Here is an 18,078-nt window from a genome sequence, read left to right on the forward strand (position 1 = left end):
TGCGACGCGCTGATGAGATCCAAAAAGATCGAAATCGCGATCCGCGTCTGGCAGTTTCGACAGAATACAGACCACTTCGAATTATTTTATTTAATATTTTATTTAATTCAACAAATCAATATTTGCAGATATCTTGTGCAATTAGTTATTAACTATATTTTTTGTGCAAAACTAACTTTTTTCACACTGTAACTCCTGAAACTCCTTAAATACTGCTGGTGTGTGATCGGGTAGGATGAAATTGCACAGTAGAAGTTCAATAGTGGGGAATTATTATTTTATTCAGTCAAACGTCTAATTTGTAACTTTTATTCGAAACATTTAAATTTTAAAAATGTTTATAATTTTTATGTTTTTCGTGAATTAGATATTCTAAGTATTAGAGTCCTTTTTTCCTTAATTTTCATGTTTGTCCAATATAAACCTTATTACTGTTTCTGCAAGTCTTCAAACTTTTTTTAATGAATTTAGAATGTGAATTATTAGTTTGTAATATTTGTTTTTTGTACTTTACAGTTTAATTTTAAGTATCTCGGGCACGTGAAGGAACTGTCCTTTTTAGATTTTTCGTTATTATAGGTGGGAGTTTATAGTAGGTTCTTCTTTTTATTCCGCAAATTTATAGATAGGTATTATAACAGATTACTTGCAATTTAGAAGATTCTGTCTATTTCTATTTGAAAATTAATTTTATTTAGAGGATGATAATTACCCAAGTGAAAAGCTGCTTAAAAGATCTTGCATAAGTTTGACCGTGTCTCTTCATGACAGGTTTGTGATATACAGATGTATTGAGAATTTATCTTTGTTAAATTAGCAAATATTAAAACTGTAAAAACTGCAATGATAACCGACAGGAACAGAGGGACTTTACCATAAACTGTAAGGATATTGCAGTTTTGTTGCTGAATCCTTATGTGAGTACTGATGCTTATTATTCCCTTCAAGGAATTGAAATACCCTGTACAAATATAGAAATGCATTTTGCGTGGACATGGCATTTTCTATTAACTTTCTTGAGGCGTCTTTCACAGTTTTCTTCTATGAAAACGGGGCCTGTGACATGTTTGAAACAAACAAACAAACGGAAATGTCTTTTGTTTCTTCGTACAACAGGGCATGTCAAACGGCCTGACGGTGGCCGAGACTTCTTATTAAATGCCTACAGAAGAACCATTTGACATACACTTACTTTACTACCATTCAGTTCATTGATTGAGTCATTTGTTTAAATTCGTGTTTCGTTTCTTTTCAGGATGTCACTTACTTCCGGTGCTAGGCCACTTACGGTAAGTCTTTAAAGGAATAATCATTTCTAAGTAATCGCTTTTTATAACGCACTTATGTATATATGTATTTATTTCCACGTTCACACATCCGTACGCAGAATGCACAACAATTAACAGTAAACTCGGTGAAACATTAATAATAAAAGAAGGATTTTTGACAACGTCTCCATCGATCGATCGATATGAATCGAGTGAAATTCATATAAATCAAAATATTAATAATAATCAGATATGCAATTCTCNCGACATATTTGCCTACAACAAACATTAACTATATTGTCATAATTAATGTAATCGGTAACTTGTTTATGATAATTAAACAAGTTTGCAAATACGAATGGCGCGTGAACGACTTATCCGGAGTAACCAAAAGAAAATGTATTGCAAATCCGAACAAATTAAAGACGTAATATGTATAACGTTTTAATAGAGTTTCTTAATTGTCGAGACTGCATATATGAATAAAAATATTGATTATTATTAAATTTGAACTGAAAAATTTCCTGAATTTAACTTGAAATACACAATAAAAATGTCTTCATCGAAAACACAATATAAATATATAATTTACTGTAGTTACGGTTAGCTGCATCCTGTAAAATTATTTGTTGAATATGGAACTATATGGATACTAAATCATTTTCGATAAATTACTTAGGTAATAAGTTAAACAATGGGTTTTAGTGGTGTGTTTAATGATTAATAACAGACGAATTAAAATTTTTATTATAATAGCAAAAATCTTGACAATGTACAACATACGCAGTGATTCACTTCCTTTAGTATAAATCACTATTTGTACTTTCATTTATTAGTATCGAAATGTCTATGTTATCCGCTAAAATGGTATAAAAATTTTTATTATTTCCGTTCATTAAAAAGGCCCATTACGCACTACTTGGCTAATTGCTCGTAGAAAAACCACTTACATTAAATATTGTTTTAATTAATGAATTTTATTTGGTATTTTACTGTTGATGATTCTGAACCGATTTTCTCATTTTTTTTTTTAATAATATGCAAACCAAAATTGGTGTTAGTCTTATTGACTTCTGAACTTCAGACAAATTCCTAATAAAGCTTATATTTTTATTATCAACGAAGTCATTATTCCTAGCATTTTCTGACAGACGCCTTAATCTGTACTAAATTTAAACTAATTGGCTTCTAAATTCCTGACTTGGGTCCACTGTTCGCTAATTTAATTTTAAGTTTATTAGACGAATTTCTCGGAACAAATTTGCTTATGGTCACAAGAGACAGATTTTAATCATACTTTTACGTTGTCAACCACAACATGATCCAACTGTAGCCATCATTAACACAAAAACATTAAATGCAATTTTGGGAAATTAATGAAAAGTTTCTTGTTAAAATGCGTATCAAGAAGATAAATATTATGTGTATATAATGAATAATAACCCCCCTCCCCACCTTAAGACTCTATATTTCATCGAAGGTGAATTAATGAAATAAAAACCGCACTTATTGTTAAATAAATTGCCATTTTTGTTATCTTCAGTTCCTGTAAAATATGCTATTATTTATTAAAATAATTACGTTAAACAATAATAATTATACTATCATAAATACACATATGGCAATGTTCAATTTTTAATATAGATTTAATTAAAGATACATTATTGAATTGGAGTACAGTAAAAGCTCTTTATTCGCGGGGTATACGTTCCATAAATATGCCGCGAATATAGAAACCGTGGATATGGAATGGTAATTAATATGGAATCATAGGGGATACGTTCTAAAGTTTCAAAATAAAACCAATATGTATCAAAATAAAATCAATGTATTGATAAATTCGCAATTAAAATTAATACTTATAATCAGCTTTAGGCAAGAGTTTAAAAAATTTAGTGATTTTTTCTTGTTTTGAATTTTGAAAGTAGTCCACTCGGTTAGATTTTGTATAAAAGCCGCTTCGGCACATACCAACATTACATACTCAAAAGATACATTAAGGGGATTCAATAGTACACGCGCCGTAGAGTAAAAACATGCTTATCGGTTCTAGATATCATGAGTTTAATGTTTGGAACAGAGGTTTGAAATTTTGTAGTAAGATAGATAAAGCTTTGTTCTAAAGCTTGTCGAAGGTCATTTTTAATTTTTTAATTTCTATTGAAAATACGTGTCCTACAAGAAGCATCAACCTTAAGCACTTGTAAAAGCTATTAATGATCATATTATTGAAAACCAAAAACGTATCGAGTTAGTGTGAACATTTGTCTGTTATCATACAAAAAATTAGATATTTATCTCGCAGCGTTAAGTCACAATGTTTAGAATAGAAACCCATGTTTTCGGAAAAATTCACACTAGGCACGAGCGGTTTATTGCGGTCAATTCCCTTAATAAGTGACACCGAATCCTTTTCTGTTTACCGATTGCATCCGCGAATAATGAAATTTTTAGCCGCGAATACAGGAACTGGGTTGCAGTTTTTTCACCCGCGAATAATGAAAACGCGAATAAGGAAACTGTGAATAAGGAACTTTTATTGTATTCGCCGTTACTACGAGGCCTGGGACTACAACTCCACTGAGCATAATCCTCCCCTAAAAACGGCACTATCACAGCATCAGATGGCTCACGCGAATGATGCGCGGTTGTCGGTTACTTTACGGTGAGGCAGAAGTAAAAATTTATTCAATTTAATTTCAAAGGGAATAATAAAAAGACATTATTTCAGTTTGCCTTACGTAGTTAATAAATATTTCAATGCTTTTGTCCGATGCGGAGGTTAATCGGTGTAATATGCGTTAAAGGTGCCTTCAGTGCGGACTTTGATTGTCTGCCAAAAAATCTAGTGTAATAAAAATTAAACGCACTGCAGTTTGCCTCCCCTTAAAACCACCGTCCGGGACGGACTTAACGCCACTGCGGAGGCTCTGAAAGTCTGAAACTCGTTAAACGTTTTTAGACATTTTGTTGTCAAGTACTTTTCAAAAACGCCATAGTGTAAGGAGCAATGGTGTAGAATCTTTGGTCACTTTAGTTTGAGACTGCAAACTATTTGATTGTTTTATTCGATGTTGCTGCAGTTGTTGAATACGTCCGTTTTTTATTTAATGTTCATAAGACTATTCACTCTCGGAACTTGTATTTGTCACCTAAATAACAATAAAGTAACGCCGTGCCTCCCATAATATTATACATATTAAAACGAGATAACCGGCGACATATTTGCCTACAACAAACATTAACTATATTGTCATAATTAATGTAATCGGTAACTTGTTTATGATAATTAAACAAGTTTGCAAATACGAATGGCGCGTGAACGACTTATCCGGAGTAACCAAAAGAAAATGTATTGCAAATCCGAACAAATTAAAGACGTAATATGTATAACGTTTTAGAAGGCAGTTACTTATCTAATTGTTGTTCTGAATTTATACATTCTTTTATAAAATTATAGTGAGTATGTTAAGTATAACGATTTCAGTAAATTGTCAGTAAATAAATATGTAATACAATTTCATTTTGGCACATAATATTCAGAGAAAAATGTTGCGGCGCTGATTCTTTGTTTTGTAGGCATTACTACATGATATAAAAGATCAAATCACGAAAGGAGAAGTTAACTTATTTTTTATTACTGATGTTGAATTAGAAAATCGCTAAAGTATCGCTCAAACATTTTGAAATATCTTATTAGATTTACATTTTAAATGATACTCATTGAAAAAAAGAAGGAACTTGAAAAATAACGCACTACTATAGCAGATTGAAAACAAAAGGATAATCGAATATTCGACAAATCTGACTAAATTTGCTAAAATATATCTATCGGCCCCTAGCAGTATGGTGTATAGTCAATGGAATCATTTACTCCTAATAACTTACCTCTGATAAACTTTAAGTATTAAAAAAAAATAATATAATGTTTGTTAATTCAAATAAACACATTTTTGAGTAATATATGCGGTTTTTTTTGTTCGATGAATTGGTATCCTAATACTAGGCTGTAATTCGGCTGAATACCGAATATTAAGAAAAGTGGTCGAATAGACCGAATACCGAACAATAACCGAATATTCGTGACATTACTAGTTAAAATATTTTAAAATTATGATTCGCTGTAGCAATTACGGTTCCAGATTTTATTTCAGCGATAAAGATACTTCGGAAATGACTAACTCTCTTGATATCTCTGTCCTTTCACGTAATAGTCCTCTCTAAAAGATTTAAAAATGTAAGTACTTTTAGTGTTCTGATAACAGAATTTCAAAAAATTTTGACGTGCCAAGGCAATTTTGGGAACAGATTTGGATATTTGGATTCAACATCACAAATTACGCCGTAAATGATTGCCTTTTTCTTTTTTATTATCCATATACTTGATTTCGTTGATCTAGCCTTTAATCTTCAAATTTGGACCTTTTTTACAATGAAAGAAAAACATTTCCCATCTGGAATCCTGTAACTAGATGTTTGTTTTTCATTTCTGTTTACTTGGAAATTTTAGATATGCATGTATGTATAATTTCGTTGCAGAAAATGTGCTGAGGCCGAACCAGAGTTGGCGGTACAATTAGATGTTTTTGATGAGCAACGAGAAAGTGATGATGCAAATTTACAAGGTCCCCATGGGGTTGACCTTAGCTCACCCTTAGACGTGTTCTATGCTATTTTAAAACAGGTACTTCCACACTTCAAACTTACCCACCCGGCGCATTCACCATTTCATCTTTTCTTCTAAAATATTCAACAGGTCGCCGATACTCCGCAAGAAATCCCATTCCTAAGCATTTTACAACATTTATTACGAATAGATCCGAAAGAAGCGATAAGTGACATCGTATGGGATACTGCAGAAAGATTAGTACACAGAGCAACATTGCTGGAGAACAGGGAAGACGCTTCGCGACTCCTCAGAGCTCCTAGTATAGCAGCAAAACTCTTCTGCCCTTGTCAGCATCGCTCAGAAGGAAATCAAAGTAGAAGACAATCACTAAATACGATGCCCCTAAGTCCACCCCCAGGGCCTCATCCGCCCCCAAATCTCAGTAAGCCAATTTGGTTGTATTTATGAATGAATAAGGAGGTCACATGCAACTGTTGTTTTTAGCTCCGAGTCAACCGCCACCTCCACCACCGCCCCCAAATATACCACCCCCTCCCAGCGCACCACCTCCTGCTCCCATGCCGCCACCGCCAATGCAAAAAATAAATACCTCAGCAGCATCAAAAGCTAATGAAAACGAAAAGATAGTAGAGAAATTGCCTCAACAGGAAACTCCTCAACCAAAAATTAAAATGAAAACGATCAATTGGAATAAAATCCCTAGTCATAAAGTAAGTGACTTTTCAATGAAATTTATGACTATCTATTCAAACCTTTACTCCATTAGGTAGTAGGTAAACAAAATATTTGGACACAGTTGGCTTACAATCACCAACATTCACCACTTCATGATATGGATTGGTCAGAAATGGAAGGACTATTTTGTCAACCAGGTCCACCGTCTTCGGCAAATTCTTCTCCGAAATTAGGAAATCGTGATGGTAGTTCTGACACTCTTGAAAGACGAATGAGAAAAGACAACTCCGAAGTACGAACCTACATATATTATAGTTTAGTGCTCTTTAATATTAATTCTTCTTTTAGATAACTCTTCTTGATGGTAAAAGAAGTTTAAATGTTAACATTTTTCTAAAACAGTTCAGAAGGTAATAACAATATCTAAGTATTCCTACACAGCTTAATGAGTTATTTGTTCATTATTACTTGTAGCTCCAACGAGGATATTGTACAGCTCATAAAGAATGGAGAACATGACGATATAGGGGCTGAAAAACTGAAAGGACTTCTTAAAATTCTTCCAGAAGTTGACGAACTGGATATGCTGAAATCTTTTACTGGAGATTATAATAAACTGGGGAATGCCGAAAAGTTCTTAATGCAACTTACTAGTCTTTCCAAGTAATAACTTTTATTATAAACACACGATCTATTGTGAACTCTTTTTCTAATGGCTTTATTTTCAGTTACAAGTTGCGCATTGAAAGTATGCTTCTCAAAGAGGAATTTGCTTCGAACATGAATTATTTGGAACCCAGCATAAGGTCCATGAAAGCCGCAGCGGAAGGTGAAAAGAAATTTAATATCTTAACTCTTATTTCTCAAATTTTTGTCTTGTTTTAGATCTTATGACAAACAAGCCATTACAAGAAGTGCTCTATATGATCCTCGTAGCGGGAAATTTCTTAAATTCGGTAAGTTCACGTACCAAATGTGTGTTACGAAAATGATGTAACGAATTTCTATCTTTAGGGTGGATATGCAGGTGATGCAGCTGGGGTAAAATTGTCTTCGCTCCAGAAAATAACAGACATACGGGCCAATAAACCAAATATGAATTTGATACATTTTGTTGCAATGGTGAAAAAACAAAAATCCTTCCGTTTTCTTACTACTGACTTATTATTTCTTTTTTTAGCAAGCTGAGAAACGTAACAAGAATTTATTATCTTTTACCGATAACATTGGCATTTTGGAAGAGGCAGCTAAGTACGATGCTATTTATTTTCCTTTCCGCATAAAAAACTATTATACGCTTTTTCTTTATAGGAACACGGTAGAACAGCTCCATAATGAAATAAATGCTCTTGACATCCGAATAAAAAAAATTACAAAACAAATTGAAACGCCAACAACAGAACCTGAAATACAGCTTCAAATGATAGAATTTTTAGAGGTAGAAATATCCGATTATTATTTAAATTTTTCTTTCTTAATAAAATTACGTTATTTCTCATTAATTTAGATGGCAGAAAGGGAAGTTGCAAATCTTCAACGGAACATGTGCAATCTTGAGAACGTACGACAAAAATTAGCAGACTTCTTTTGCGAAGACGTCAACTCGTTCAAACTGGAAGAATGCTTTCGAATATTCCACAATTTTTATACAAAATTCAAACAAGCAGTCTTCGAAAATGCAAGAAGAAAGGCCCAGGAAGAACAAGCAAACGCCAGAAGAAGACAACGAGAAGAACTGATAGCCAACAAACGAAGACAAAGTATTAAATACAAAAAACGAAATACCATTTAAAAGATCTAATGCAAACCTATTTTGTTTCAGTGGGCAATTTGGTTGGAACTCCGGACTCGGAAGGAACGTTTGATACTCAGATATACGATCCCAGAAGCGGTTTCGCAATTCGAAAGGTAATCTGAATTATTTTATGGCTTAAAACTGAAATGATAGTGGTAGGTACTCTACGTATTATATTTTTTTAGGGATGGCGAGTTCCAAGCAACAGCAACTTAGCGTCCGAAGACGAACTGTCTATAGCAGGTTCGCCACTGGTTACAAGGAGACGATTAGGTTCATTCAGTGGACAAAATAACGGTGATTCCACCCCATCTGCCACTGGAAAGGACGAAAAATCACCTGGTAATAAAATTCATCTAAAAAAAGTGAATTTTAAATACCATGGAATATTGTCTGTTACAGATATAACTCCAAATGGTAGTTTAAGACGACGTAGAAGCAGAGTTCTTTCTGAAGAAGATGAGGGCAACTTGATGGAATTCTTAAGAAGCTCGGGTCAAGATAACAACCGCGAAAGAAAATCATGGGGCAGTTTAGGTAACTATGTTTAATAATCTTTATTGATGTACGAAAAATCTTTAATATTGTTTTATTTCTTAGATCGATCGTGGGCAAGAAGAGCGAGGGGAAGTGGTCCACGTAAAAGACCAAACCTTTTGGGGGCAGATTTTTCGAATGAAAGAGAACGTCCTTCGTCACCTTCTCCTTTGGCTGAAACAAAACCTGTTTTACCAAGTACTGAAGAGGGTACAAAACCGAAAGAATGGCGACAAAAAATCGAATCATGGCTACAAGCTAACGAAAACGACAACGAAGAAGCTCGAAAACAAAATAGAAGAATTACTAACAGAAGATCGCTTGAAATGGATTCAGGTAAGATTTCAATTTGAAATTGAATGTATATAAGTATTACATAAATTTTTTATTTCATTAGAAAGCGAACGAAGTAGTAATTTGGAGACTCTACCAGAAGGAAAGCAAGTGTACACGGGAGGCCAATCGATCTATCGTAGAGTATATCCAGATTGGACACCTTCCAGTACCTTCGAGAAAACTGACGTTGTTGGTGCAATAGAAACTGTTGAAGGTTAATATATGATCAATTTATTTATTCGCCATATATGATCTAATGACAAATAAATTTCTTGCAGATGCACAACCAACGATGAAGGACAAATCAGCGTGGCGTAAATCCAATCTTAACGTAGCTAACAGTATGGAACCAACTAAGGAAGACAGGCATCGTATAGTTGTTCCTCGAATATCTCAGTCAGAACCTGATCCAAATACAGAAGAAGACAGCAGAAAGAGTTTAATCAGTTCTTTAGGTGTTCGCCCTGCTTCTGATAAGTTAACACTCTACATACGTAAACCTAGCGATCCTGCGGTAATGCCTGAACCCAACACAAATCTCAATAATATTCCTCATGCCATATCCAACTCCCAACAAAGTTTAGAATCTCAAAGTACTAACAAAGTAGATATAGATCAAGATAACATAGAAACTCCTCCAATGACTAGGAAAATTTTCACACCGACACCTGTTGACAAAAGGGAACCTCAAGCCCAATCTCCATGCAGGAGGTTTCTGGTACGCTCATCAAAAGAATCCTTGGGTAGTCCTGAAGAGCCGGAGAACAATACTTCATTGGGTGATGGTCAGTTTGATCGATTTTCTGCAACGAGGCGCACTAGAAGATACAAAAGAAATCCAGAAAATAACGAAGCAGCTTCCCCAGAACTAATGGCTGAAACTGAGATATTGAAAACCAATGCCATGCAAGCTGAAACATCAACTCTACTTATAGAACCTGAGTTAGATAGAGAATCGAGACTAAAAGCTTGGCAGGACCGACTCAAAACCCAAAGTGAAAATCAATCTGAGACCAAACATGCTTCTAATAAGCGTAACAGAAATCAGACACTAATTAACGAGAAAGACGTACTCCTAGCGTTAAAATCAAAAGGAAGCGACGAAAACGTTAAAGAAAGTGACAAAAATCGTAGCTTTAAACTTAAATCGGACGCTTTATCGTCGAGCAAGATAGATATTCCTATAAGAAAGTGTAAAGAACACGACCACGATGAAGGTTTTGAAGAATCTCAAAGTCTAATGTCCGAATCTCCAAGTCAAGGTGCCTCATCTGGTGGTGGTAATTACGAACCAGATATCGTTGATTCTTCGAGGATAATAATCTCAGAATATAATCCAACTCCAATCCGTCCAGTACCTCAGACACCCTCCACAACTTCTCCGTCTCACGCTAAAACCTCCAAAAGACCCGTAACAATTTCTGGAAAAACCACAACGAATCCTAGGACGTCATTGTCTTCATCGTCATCATCAACCCAAAATCCACCTCGTAATTTCCAAAGGTCGAACTCTGTAAGGCATACAATTAACGAAACATCAAAAAAGAGCGTGATCCCAAGAAGATCTGGAAGCGTAAGAAAAATCGAATCTAAAGACAATAGCACCAAAAAGAATATAGAACGATCGACTTCCAAAAATAGTTTAGTTAGTTCAAGAAGTTCATTGAACAGTGCTGCGTCTACAAATACAGTTAAAAGGATGCCTCTTAAGCCAAGCAATAACAATAGTGGTAATGGTACAATCAATAAAGCAGCTTCCAGAATGGTGAACGGAATTAAACCAGGAAGCAGTGGTAAACAAAGTTCTGGATCTGTTACAAGGCCACCAAAGGCTCAGCTGTCGTCTTTTATGAAACCAACAGCGTCTAGTACTACAAAATCAACAAATCAGTCATCAAAAACGCCTGGACGATTATTCCCTAGGTTTAAAAATTAACAAAAATATTGTGTTAGTATCGATATACTGTTTTAATTCATTTTAGTGTTTTCTCATTTCAATATTTTTTGATCAGTCATTCTAAACGATAGATAAATGTATTCCTTTCCTTATTAGTGGAAAGACATATTAATACGTAAAACATTTAAAATCATAGCATATTTAAGATAGGTGCAATAATTTTTTTGCTATAATTTTAAGTAAACCCGTATGACATATCTTAAAATATCGTAAATAGCTCGATTTTTTATTACTTGTAATAATTTCTATCACCTTTTGGGTAAGTAATTCCAAAGTATTACCACATTTTCTCATTGGTGCTCAGGAAGGTATAAAGGTCAAATAAAACCAAAAGTGTCCTCTTATAGAATAAATAGAAGCTGATACGCCATCAGTTAAAGTCGTCATTAGACGTTATTACCAAATTTCTACTTACAATTAGTTTAATACAGACTGTCAGTTGGGGGTGCAGATAATAAAACAAATATATATCAGTTTGCACCACAGTATTACTATTAACTATTTTAGGAAAATAACTAACACTACTTACAATGAATTTTACCAGTTTATTTGACTTAGTTCGCATTTTTATATTTTTATACAAAAAAACTAATTTTACAATATTTATTTGTTACCAAATACAAACATTCTTTAAACAGTTGTACATTTTATTTTAAGCTTCTGTGTAATACTTCTCTCCAAACAATTCCTTTTGATCACTTAAGTAGCTGTTGAAAGAAAAAATTAACTTATTTCTTTTAGAAATAAAATGTATAAAAGAAAAACGCTTACTCTATGAAATCATCCAAATGCCTTAATAGTACTTTTAGCTTATTGTCAGCCATACTCGAAGAATTAAGAAGTTCAGGCAATTTTACTAGAATAAATACAAATTAATAAAACGTAAATATTTAAAAAATAATTTTTACCGAATAAACGAAGTAAGTGGGTTGCCCCATAAACAAGAGAAGGAGGGGGCGGCTGCTGGGAATAAACATGATCTGGGAGAATCTTCCAATTTACAATTTTTGCAATTGCTGTGGGAACTTCCTGTTCAACATTTCTGTAAATATAAATTAATTACAAAAAATCTTAATTCGTTTTTGTCTTTTTATTGTACGTGGATGAATTTTGCGACAATTCAGGGGTGTTGCCGTTGGTTTCAGAGTCCTGAGAACGATAAGAACGGAGAATTCTTCGTTTAGCAGGTGTACAATTACTTTCAGTAAATTCTTGGCCGTTATTTCGCTCAAGAATGTCCTCTTCAGGCCCCATATTAGGCAAGTGCGCGTATTCTAAATCTTCCAGCTCTGTTTTAACTAATCTTAAGTATATAAAAAAAATAATTAATTACAAAGTAAGAAATAGAAACGATAAACATTCTTCGTACTAACACTTCATGTTTGATTGTTGGTATAGAGGACATGAACGTAGCAGCAGCTGTTTCACATTGCCCTTGTTCCTTCCTGTACAACAACAGATCGTTTAAAGTAAAATCAAAGTAAATTCTCAGTCCATCTAGGACCTCCTTACAAACATTTAAACTAGAAATAAAAGTAGTTATTAGTTTTAGTTCTGTTTTTAATTAATTAATTACCATACTTTCTCTGAATTTCTTCTGGTTTCTTTTTTTGTTGGTTTCTATACCTGCCACTATTAGATTTCTCTGTCAAGCAGTAAATTTGATTTGTAGCATACTGTTTCCAATATTTTTCCAAAATTGTAATAATGCATGGTTCTGCAGGAATTTTATGTAACTATAATGTAACAAAAGAAAATTAAATTTTGAAAAGAACCAAAAAGTCAATTATTCTCACTTTATTTCTTTCATGAATCAAATGGTAATCAATTTCCAAAACTTCCTGCAAATCCTTAGTTAATTCAACTGGTACCAAATCTTCTTCCATGGAAGAATCTTCTTCAGAACTACTTGTCAAGTCTTCTGTCTGGTAATCTAAGTGAGTCGGACTACCAGAACTCCCATCTTCTGATAACTGGGATATCCTATCACTTAATTTACGATTATGCTTCTTTCTTTCCCTTCTATATAAATATGCACCCCTAAGAATAAAAGAGGATTTATGGATAAATATATAAATTTAATTAAATTAAAATTACCAGTTTATGTTATTTAACGTATTATCCATGATTAAAACAATTGTATAATGAATATTAATGATTATGTAAATCAGAACATTGTACTTTAATCACTGTAATATGACTGAATGTTTATAAACCACGATATACAGTGATAATTTAAAATGATAACAAACTACAATACAGTATAACTTACAATTGTAGTTGCGCTTTATCTGCAAGATCTCGCTGTAATTGTCTGTTCTCGGCGGTGTCTTTTAACACGAATTCTTCTCCCACACACCTGTCCCAAGAAGAATTCCAACCCTAGTACAAATTGTTTTAGTATCAAAAACAGAGATATTGTATTTATATACCTGGAAATGAATTAAATATTCAACATTTTTTCTACCTCTTGGATCTTTATTAACAATAACTTCCATTACCTGTAAATAATGAATTATTTATTTAATTGATTAATATTTAAATTGGAGGTTAGAAAACTTACTTTTGAATCATACAAAACTTTAGCTTTTGTCGGATCTGGTTCATAGCACAGCACTCTTTCTCCTTCATAAAATTTTAATTTGATACCTCTTGTAGAGACCATTTTTAATAAAGCGTGTGAAAATGAGCATTTAAATCTATATTATTGTTGAAACAAATTTGATTCAGCGCCATATTTTATTATGATTATGGTTTTCGACAGTTTTCGACGTTATTCTTCTCATGAGACAGAATTCCCAAAACTCGAAAACACCACTTCAAGTGGCCTAATATTGAAGGCTTCGAATCCATTCTGGTTAAAGGTTTTTTTTCAGAACTCTAGGATAATATTGTGTTGAAGCTCTATTAATTTCTAAACCATTATTTATTTTAATAAAATAAGCAATATTTAAAGTAACTGTAAACTATTTATTCAATCATACATATTTACTACGTTATTTTAACATATAAGTTTAATTAACTGCATTTTCAAACTGGGTTCTTGCCATAAATGCTATTTTTTGAGCTTTTTGGACCGCTTCTGGACACCTTCTTTTCTTAACAAGCTTACAATCTTGAAAGAACCCTTCGTTTCGAGGAAACCCGTTTGTACCATCGTTGAATGTAACTAGACCTAACACGTACACAAGAAATAATTTTTTATAGTAATGAAATATTTGTTAAGAAAAAAAGTTAATACCCAAACCCCACATTTTTCCACCCCTAAATTCTCCCTCATATCTCATACCATCAGATCTCCAAAAAATACCACTTCCATGAAACCATCCTTCTAGGAATTCGCCCTCATACCTATAATTATTTGTAGTCATTATTTATCGACATATTATTTATCACAAATTTATTGAGACCATATGGAACATGACTGTACTTTATGGGGCAATACTTTTTTTAGTAAATACTTATCGCGTAAGTAAATACATTCGATAACTCGTCGTAATAATTTTGTTTATTCTCGGAGTCTATTTAGTCTTATTGAAAACAAATAAAAATAACTTCGTTTCTTTCCAGCTACAAGGTTTTGTCTCTGAATTGAAAACTCAAAATACTGATATATTTTTGTATCAGAAGTAAGATAAATAAAACCGTTTTCTTTTTATTTGGTAAATGTCTACGAAGCTTTTTCGTGACAAAAATAAACCAATATTTACACACTAATTGAATTTTCTATTTTCTTCCTCCCACACGTAAAGAATTAAAAAAATACTGAGGCGTTTTATCAAACAGAAGGGAATATTTTTGCACAAGTCTTTAATCGAATAAAAAGGCCTCCACTAATTCACAATAAGAACAATCTGGTCATTTGAAATAGGATTAGTCTTTTCAAAATTTACGACGAAAGAATAAATAAAAATACTATAAACCCATCACCCTGTATTTCAATATAATTTTGACGTACTTTGAACCATCCGGAAAGCTCAAAACTCCCATTCCATTAAAAAGCCCGTCATCAAAGTACCCCCCATAACGAGTTCCATCAGCAAGTTCTAAATGACCCTCTTCTTGCCTTTTGCCCTTTGTGTTCCAAGCTCCTACATACACGGTGCCTCTGCCATAACGATGACCCCCATATTTTGCAACACGATCTGTGAAGAATATTTAGATAAAATCTGTATCGATTAGAAACTAAAAAAAAGTTTTATCTATATACATAAAAATGAATGTTTGTATGCCCTTTATAGAATCGTGAACTATGCATTTGATCATGTGATGATCTTTAGCAAAGTTGTTGTGCATGAGCCAAAGAAGGTTTCTGAGTTGGTACGACCAATTTTCGAAACTTGGCTTTAATACTTTTTCATATAAAATTAGTTAAATACATACCTATTTCAACATTTTACAAAATTCTACCTCTTTAGGAAGCTGAAAGGGGTTTGTTTTTGGTCCGATTTACTTTTGAAGCTGATTAAACAATTGAATCTCTGTTGGGGCGGAAGAGTGGTGAAGAGGAGTTGCACTGTTTAAATGATGATTATTTGTGGTCAGATTTACTTGAAACTTGGTCTTAATGATTTCTCATTTAATTTCTCGACATTTTAAAAAATTCAACTTCCAAGGTGTTGCAATTTTTGTTTGGGACATCCTTTATTTGTGGTTGAATTCACTTGAAACTTGGTATATATGCTGTTTGATATTATTAATCAAATGAAAAGAGGTTGCAACGTTTCCATGAGGTATATTTTATTTGTACTTGGATTTACTCGAAGGTTGCTCATTGTTGAAATTAAGCAAATACGTGTTTTGGCAATTTTTAAAAAACAACCCTTAAGGATGAAATGTTATTCCTACGTTTGCATTTGAAATTTAAGATGGCGAGATTACATAAAATTAAAACGTTGTAAGGGTGAATCGGGAGTTAAAAGGTTTTATGGAGAAACAATATTAATTTCTGCGAGCGAAGCCGCTGGGAAAAGCTAGTAAACAATAAAAAAACTGCAGCTTATCAATAAGAAAGTATAATATATATTAAATGTCACGATAAAGGTGTTAAATAATGTATGAATTAATCGCTTTTACAATTTGCAATAATATTAGATTAGTAGTAAGCAGATACAGACATTATATAATAATTACAAATTATCAAGACTTACTTGATTCAATATTTTCCATTGTGGGGGCAGAAAGCACTCTATACCAAGAAAGGAAACATTATTTGATTGCCGAGAATAACAGGATTAGGGAACTAACTTAATAAACCAAATGCTGAGCCGCATCGGGCTTCCATAAACCTTTGACTAGGGATCATTAAAGTTAAGCAGATAAAAGTAAAAACTGTTTTTAAAATTTCCAATTTTTACCTAAAAAAACTCCTAAGAAGAAATTTATTTAAATCAATAAGTAGTTTAAATGTATAAAATTTTACGATCACACGACACCAAATTATTTTACCCAACTTTTCATGTTGAATGAGATTTAGATTGCGGATAACACACTTGATGAATACCAATAAGGCTCCCTTTACGTCATAGAACCTTTTAAATTTAATTTTATTTCGACAAGAAGATTTTACTTCACTTTTACTTAAACCTGATTGGCATAATAAAACAACAAAGGAAACGACTAAGAGAAGTAGGTACTACTTTCTTGAAAAATACTGATTTTTTTTGGAATATACACTGGTTATTTGAATGAAAAATATCCGTGAAGATAAATTAAATTATTCGAAATCAATTGAATTAGGCAAGATATCACCAACGGAAGAGACAAAAATGCGTTCCTTCTGGGCTACGTAAAATGGTATACTTAGAGGTATTATTGTCACGGAATACAATGAGTTTTGAAATATGAGATATTGTATACTTATGACTTTATACTTATTATCATTTGTACAGAACTTAAGGTGTCTTGGATTATATATATAGAGATGGGCAAAATGGTTTTTTAAAAGTATTTTTAAATAGAAAATGCAAATACTTGTTTAATTTGTTATTTCAAATGTAAAATACAAAATAGATTTCCCCTTTGTGTTTTAAATTCTAAATACAAAGTACGTATTTTCAAATAGATACTTTGTTGTAGTAGTTATTTAATTTTCTACATTTACTTAAGTATAAAATATTTTTGTAGGCAATTGCTCATTTTTAAGTATAAAATATTTTTGTAGGCAATTGCTCATTTTTAAAATATTGCAGTTTTTCTATCTTTGTGTTATAGTTTCTTCAGTTTAGCAACATATAATTCTTCTATATGCTTCCTTATTTGCCTTTGTCGCCGTTTTAATTGGAAATTAAATTTAATTGGCCGATGCCAAAATAGTTTGCTTAGCGTGAAAGATCAGAGCTAAAATAAAGTTGCAAATGATTTTATTGACGATCATCAATCATTTTATATTCAAAATATTTACAACCCCATTTTATTTCTGATCTTTTACACATTGTAATAAGAGAAAGAAATGGAATCCATAGTTTCTTTAGCTTAGGGTTCATCTAATAAGCGAAGTTTTTCGAATCGTTTTCTAACAATTTTGGATTATATACATTTATTAGCACACTACAATATCGTATAGTATATCAATTCGATATTGTTTTGCAGGCTGTTTTGAATTTCGTAGTTCCTTGCTAAAGGTACAATAAAAGGTGATTTGGCAGGTGCTGACAGCAATTTGAAACTTCAAAATTCCATGCACCATGACATTGAACCCGGAAAACAATATCGATCCAATATTTTAGATTATCCATTTCCAAGGAGTTTAGAATGTTTTGGGTTCTCTTCAGTTAAAGAATTAGAAGGCATTCATGGAATGTCTCTTTGACCCCTCTTTAAGCTTCTAATACATTCAATAGCCAATGTTAGCAACTTTAATTCATAATTTTGTATAATG

The 18,078-nt window shown here is 32.7% G+C and overlaps 3 protein-coding genes across 4 annotated transcripts in view; 1 reads left to right on the forward strand and 2 right to left on the reverse strand.

The window, feature by feature from the left end:
- The window catches only part of LOC108741801 (formin-J), a 90,693-nt gene extending 79,012 nt beyond the window's left edge, over nt 1–11,681 (forward strand). The window contains exons 4-22 of the mRNA XM_018476735.1: nt 1,256–1,289; nt 5,808–5,952; nt 6,025–6,319; nt 6,382–6,608; nt 6,665–6,865; nt 6,922–6,983; nt 7,048–7,236; nt 7,302–7,402; nt 7,459–7,529; nt 7,588–7,695; nt 7,754–7,824; nt 7,885–8,011; nt 8,081–8,333; nt 8,396–8,481; nt 8,554–8,710; nt 8,771–8,905; nt 8,969–9,241; nt 9,303–9,455; nt 9,520–11,681. Of these exons, the coding sequence (XP_018332237.1) occupies nt 1,256–1,289; nt 5,808–5,952; nt 6,025–6,319; nt 6,382–6,608; nt 6,665–6,865; nt 6,922–6,983; nt 7,048–7,236; nt 7,302–7,402; nt 7,459–7,529; nt 7,588–7,695; nt 7,754–7,824; nt 7,885–8,011; nt 8,081–8,333; nt 8,396–8,481; nt 8,554–8,710; nt 8,771–8,905; nt 8,969–9,241; nt 9,303–9,455; nt 9,520–11,177 (4,346 nt within the window). The 3' untranslated portion in view covers nt 11,178–11,681. The remainder of the gene's footprint in view (nt 1–1,255; nt 1,290–5,807; nt 5,953–6,024; nt 6,320–6,381; nt 6,609–6,664; nt 6,866–6,921; nt 6,984–7,047; nt 7,237–7,301; nt 7,403–7,458; nt 7,530–7,587; nt 7,696–7,753; nt 7,825–7,884; nt 8,012–8,080; nt 8,334–8,395; nt 8,482–8,553; nt 8,711–8,770; nt 8,906–8,968; nt 9,242–9,302; nt 9,456–9,519) is intronic.
- A 105-nt stretch (nt 11,682–11,786) lies between these two features.
- Nucleotides 11,787–13,954, reverse strand: LOC108741809 (male-specific lethal 3 homolog). The gene is made up of 10 exons (XM_018476747.1): nt 13,762–13,954; nt 13,631–13,699; nt 13,471–13,580; nt 12,995–13,238; nt 12,780–12,934; nt 12,572–12,721; nt 12,298–12,501; nt 12,107–12,240; nt 11,970–12,054; nt 11,787–11,905 (listed from the first exon to the last, which is right to left on the reverse strand). The coding sequence occupies exons 1-10, from the start codon at nt 13,861–13,863 to the stop codon at nt 11,851–11,853; spliced, it is 1,308 nt and encodes a 435-aa protein (XP_018332249.1). The 5' UTR covers nt 13,864–13,954; the 3' UTR covers nt 11,787–11,850.
- A 257-nt stretch (nt 13,955–14,211) lies between these two features.
- Nucleotides 14,212–16,492, reverse strand: LOC108741590 (MORN repeat-containing protein 4 homolog). Of its 2 annotated transcripts, none has more exons than XM_018476448.1 (4): nt 16,349–16,492; nt 15,157–15,343; nt 14,488–14,549; nt 14,212–14,373 (listed from the first exon to the last, which is right to left on the reverse strand). In XM_018476448.1, the coding sequence occupies exons 1-4, from the start codon at nt 16,365–16,367 to the stop codon at nt 14,213–14,215; spliced, it is 429 nt and encodes a 142-aa protein (XP_018331950.1). In that variant the 5' UTR covers nt 16,368–16,492; the 3' UTR covers nt 14,212. The 2 variants fall into 2 exon arrangements, with proteins under 2 accessions (XP_018331950.1, XP_018331941.1); XM_018476439.1 differs by having other exon boundaries at nt 14,440–14,549.
- Between the last annotated feature and the right edge of the window lie 1,586 nt (nt 16,493–18,078).

Source organism: Agrilus planipennis, unplaced genomic scaffold (genome assembly GCF_000699045.2).
Source record: "Agrilus planipennis isolate EAB-ADULT unplaced genomic scaffold, Apla_2.0 scaffold24, whole genome shotgun sequence".
NCBI classification, from domain to species: Eukaryota; Metazoa; Arthropoda; class Insecta; order Coleoptera; family Buprestidae; genus Agrilus; species Agrilus planipennis.